We start from the raw sequence: 5145 nt of genomic DNA on the forward strand, positions 1-5145 counted from the left end.
TAACATTGTAAATGATCATAATTCATTCTGTTTTTTTTTTTGCATTTGAGTTAATGTTGTTATATCCATTTCTGTTTCGATAGGATTCCATTGTCGTGTTGTCCATGTGGTTTTTGTTATAGACTAGGAGGAGATCACAATCACAGGTTTGTGATTTGTAGGATCTTTTATTGGACTCATTGAAGTTGTCTGTTGCCAGTATGTTCTACCTGTATGGCCCCTGTGCACCCGCCGTGATCTTGATGTGAATATATATATATATATATATATATATATGGCCCCTGTTGCCAGTAGAAGTAAATCTGTTTTTTTTTTTGTGATGTTAAGTTTTTTTCCTTTTCTCTAAGAACTAAAATCCAAATGGTAGCAGCAAACTTAATCTTATACTGCATTATGTATAGGTCTTAGTTTACCAGATGACTGGAGAATTGGGCATCTTTTGCTTAACTTGCATTTGCATCCTACCCTTAGGCCCCAAGTTTGCATTAATGTTGGAGATGAGAAAATTTGACTGTTGCTTGCATTTCTTTATTGAGTCTGGACAACTTTATAATTTTAAAATTTACCTTTCCTACTAATTTCTGAAAGCTATTGAACTTCTGCTTCTTGTGCTGTGTTCTCAGAAAAGTGAATTACTTTTTTGTAGGAATTGCTTGCCTTTTTATTGGATGGACTGCATGAAGATTTGAATCGTGTGAAACAAAAGCCTTACATTGAAATGAAGGACTCAGATAATAGGCCAGATGAGGAAGTTGCGTACGAGTGTTGGAAAAATCATATGGCTCGGAATGATTCATTGATTGTTGATGAATGCCAGGTGAGTGCTTGTATATATCATATGTTCTTGTTTCAGTCGCATAATAGATGAATTCCAGTTGCCCTTCCATTGATAAGCTGAGTAGCTACATGCTTTGTTGAGTTTTCTTCACATCTCAATAAACCTTCTTGATTTCTATCAACTCTTGAGCTTAAGTTTCCATTAAAGCTTGACTAGAGTTTCAATTTTAAGTACATACTCGTTATCTTCCTTAAGCTTAACATTTTGTTTTTGCTTGAATAAAATGCAGGGTCAATACAAATCAACATTGGTTTGTCCTGAATGTGGCAAAATTTCAATTACTTTTGATCCATTTATGTATTTATCATTACCACTTCCTTCAACTGTCACCCGGGCAATGACAGTTACTGTCTTTTATTGTGATGGGAGTGGTCTTCCCATGCCGTACACAGTGAATGTTCTGAAGCATGGTTGCTGCAGAGATCTTTGCCAAGCATTGGGCACTGCATGCTGTTTGAAGAGTGATGAAATGCTTTTGCTTGCAGAGGCGAGTGTTTCTCAGAAAAGTTAGATCTACTATTGGCTTTTCTACTTCAATTTTATTTTATTGTTAATGTTTATATTGTCTATCTCTCAGGTTTATGAGAATAAGATTTATCGATATCTAGAGAATCCGTTAGAGTCATTGACTTCTATCAAGGATGAAGAACATATTGTGGCCTATCGACTCAAGAATGGAGCCAGGAAAACAAAACTAGAAATATTGCATCGATGTCCGGATAAGTAAGTATACCTCTTTTGGCGTGTTAAGATATACTCTTTAATGTGAAAGGCACAACGCCCTGTTGAGTCATGGTTCCTATATATGATAGTTTTCATTGCCCTTGACATTACAGTAAATTTGGGTTAAATAATTCTTGATAAATTTATTCTGAAGGCTCCTTTGTATTCGTCTTGGTTACTTGAATTCTGCTCTAGTTGTAATAAACTTGGTTAAATTGATTTTTCCTCCTTGAAAGCAACTGAGTGGTGACTGTTAAAGTTTGGTTTTAGCAGTTTGATTTACCCATTGAACTCTTCCAAAGTACAAATAGGAATAAATCAATCAGAAATTGATAATGGTGGTTAATGCCTCATGTCTGAACACATTAACTCTTCAATGCAATCAATTTTTTATCCTTACATTTATTTATAACCCAAAATACTACTCCCATCATTTTTCTAATGCTTTGGTCATTTTCTCCACTATTAGGAATTTCAACTATTAACAGAATTTTGAAAGTGTAATTAAAATTCCATTGACTAAAAGTAAGTCAAGGTTTGTGTGGGTGTTTTAACTTGAAAAAGTGGGTAGGGTTTGTTATTATGTATTTTTTAAGGTCCTAAGACTACAAACAAAACCAAAAGCAAGCAAACACTATATATAATCACAAGATATGGCTCAAATGAGCAAAGTGAAAATAACTTGAAACATAAACAAGTTATATGAAATGTAAATGGCAATGGATGATAAATGAATGAAATTTAAATTGCATAAAGTAAATGGCTTGAAAGTAAAAGCATAATGAATAAAAGTTAATCATTGGTTACTCAAAAGTTAGTGGTGAATTTTAATTGATTAAGTCATTCTTTGGAGAACACTCAACCATTCAGTTACAAGTATGGATCCTTAAACCAAGACATCTTCCATATGAAGGGCTCCAACTTGGATAACTCAACAAGTATGTCATTAGCTCTCATGAAAGGAAAAAAGGTCAAGTCTCCACACAATGCCATGAAGAATGGGAGACTTACAATCTCACTTATTAGAATGTTATGCCTTGAGGGTCAAATTTAGCTCTATGTTAAGCAACCGTAACTGGACTTATGTAGAAGTCACAACTATCTGAGGCCGAGCAATAAAAATATAGGTGTTAATGCATGTTAGAGATTTCGTACAAAGAACCAAACTCCTAAAACATACCATACGCTAAAAGAAAAATGGGAGGGACCTATCTCAGTCATACTTGTATTGATTCATCTGACACAAGGTCATTGATGAATCAATTAGCATTTAGACATTAGAGATTTCATTCGTCAAATGAGGGAATGAGAAAGAATAGGGATGAAGATGAAGAGAGAGGGGAAGATAGAAACACAAATTGATCATGAGAGGAATTTCATCAAATCAAAACCATTCATTCATTTTGGGAGACGAAATGTAAATTTCATCAATCCCCTAAATCTAATTGTTTTGATCCAACAAAAGTCAAATCAACCATGACCAAGGCCCAAACAGAGAGTCAAACATCACAAGACCATAAAAATGGCTCAACAATATTTTCAAATATTTAATCAATTAAAAATCAACTTAAAAATGAATTAAAATGCATTTAATTTGGTCAAAACCTCAAATCCCTTTAAAACACCAAATAAATGGCCAATGGATTTATCCTAGGTCAAACAAGGTCAAAATACCTTAGACAAAAAATTTCACAATTTTTAGAAACTCAGAAGTATTTTTTTAAACAATTAAAAATTTACATAACAACACTTAATTCATGAAAAATACCAAAATCAATCCAAACAATAATTTTAATTCAGAATATGGAAGAGAAAAATATTTAAAGATTTTTGGTGAAAGTCCCATATTTTTGGATTAAAAATGGATTTATTATGAATTAAACAAAATAACATAATTAAATGAAAAATTAGAAAATGTGGAAAATCAGGGCCCACCAGATCTCCCTCATTAATTAAGGTGGTAGATCTGATGGCCACACGTGTGCAGTCCACCAAAGACCAAGTCAAACGTGCTGCAGGAGTGGTAATCAAAATCAAAGGACGAGATTAAAATATGGAGAGAGGATCTGATGGATAGGACCTTGCCACCACACCATTGGAGCTAGGGCTCCGATCATCTTCTCCGGTGGACCTCACCGGACTGGTCCATCACTAACTTTCACCAAAATGAAAAATAAGGACATGATTTTAAAAGAAAAATGCTCAGGAGCTCGAATCTGGCCTCAATTTGTTATAATTCCAAGTATATTGAAAGATACATGGATTTGAATTTTGAGGATCATGAACAAAGCTGCTTCAATTTGACCCCCAAAGCAACTCAATCTTGTTACCTACATTGGTAGGACTTCAGCAAACCAACAATCAATCAAAATGGATGAGAAATGAGGGAGAATCGATGAAGAGAAGTTTCTGAAATATCACCTTCGGGGAGCTTCAAATCAGCTTGATCTTTCTTCCAATTTGGCTTGGCTTGACTCTAGAAGCTTGTAGGAGATGATATTGATGATTAAAAAGCTTGTACTCTTGGAGTTACAATTCCAAAACAAAATGAGAATTGAAACTCTATTTCTCAAGAAATATTCGAGATTATCCTTTCAATGGGGTTTGGGGAAGAAGGAGGTCGAAGCTTGGGCAAGATGATCCACATTTTGATCACCAAGGTCATGTATTTATAGCCATGTTCATTGCTTTTCAAAAACTTCCAAAGTTTGGTCAAAAATAGAAATGTGAAGCTGAAATTCTAACACGAGGCCATGCATTTGTAATTGAGAAATAATCATGTGATTCATCCAAATGGAACCATGAAGAGTAACCATGTGCAAATCCTTCAAATATTGTCCAAATGAAGTGATCTTGTACTTTTTGGAAAGGTGCCATCAAGGGGAACAACTTTCATGTTGAACACTTTTACATTTGAAGCTTGGATCTTGATGAATTTTGAGGTGTAAGTTTGAAAAATTAAACATAATTGAAAATTTTCTAAGTACCAAGTCAAATATCCACTTCTTCCACCTTGAATAACTTTTTCTATGAGCTTAAAATGTAAAATGTTCCTTCATTAAAGTTCTAGATATTTGAATCCTATTCAATTTGGTCACAAACTTGACCTCATTTCGATTTGGCATGACAGAGTTATGCATTTTAGAAGTTGAGGAAAATTGCCTATTCAATGGTAATGGCCCAAAATGACCTATAATGTTTCGTCTTAGAACATGCCCTTGGGAGTTGAATTTGAAGATTATTAAAGAATAAAAGTTGGAGAGTCCATCTTGAAATTGATCATGAAACTTTGATGACCTTCATTGCATAAAAATTGAGAAAGTTATGGTCCTTGGAAGTTGACCTTCTAACTAGGGTTCAGACAAAATGACCTATAATCTTTCACAATATAAAATGACTTTACAAGCAAAACTAGCTCTTGATGTCAACATGAAATTTGTTTGTAATATTATAAGGATTAATGTTTCTCTTGGAGTCATTTTTATATGACGAAAATTGTAGGAGATATGGTCTAGTGAACCCCAGTTTTGACCAGTTGACTTTCTTTGGTTAACCACTTTAAACCAACTTGAAAACTTGAAGTT

The 5145-nt window shown here is 34.0% G+C and overlaps 1 protein-coding gene across 1 annotated transcript; it reads left to right on the forward strand.

Moving 5' to 3' along the window:
- Positions 1 to 598: 598 nt before the first annotated feature.
- Positions 599 to 1830, forward strand: LOC127105156 (ubiquitin carboxyl-terminal hydrolase 10). The gene is made up of 3 exons (XM_051042315.1): positions 599 to 817; positions 1068 to 1325; positions 1416 to 1830. The coding sequence occupies exons 1-3, from the start codon at positions 719 to 721 to the stop codon at positions 1563 to 1565; spliced, it is 507 nt and encodes a 168-aa protein (XP_050898272.1). The 5' UTR covers positions 599 to 718; the 3' UTR covers positions 1566 to 1830.
- Positions 1831 to 5145: the final 3315 nt, after the last annotated feature.

This window comes from Lathyrus oleraceus, chromosome 7 (assembly GCF_024323335.1).
Source record: "Lathyrus oleraceus cultivar Zhongwan6 chromosome 7, CAAS_Psat_ZW6_1.0, whole genome shotgun sequence".
Taxonomy (NCBI): Eukaryota; Viridiplantae; Streptophyta; class Magnoliopsida; order Fabales; family Fabaceae; genus Lathyrus; species Lathyrus oleraceus.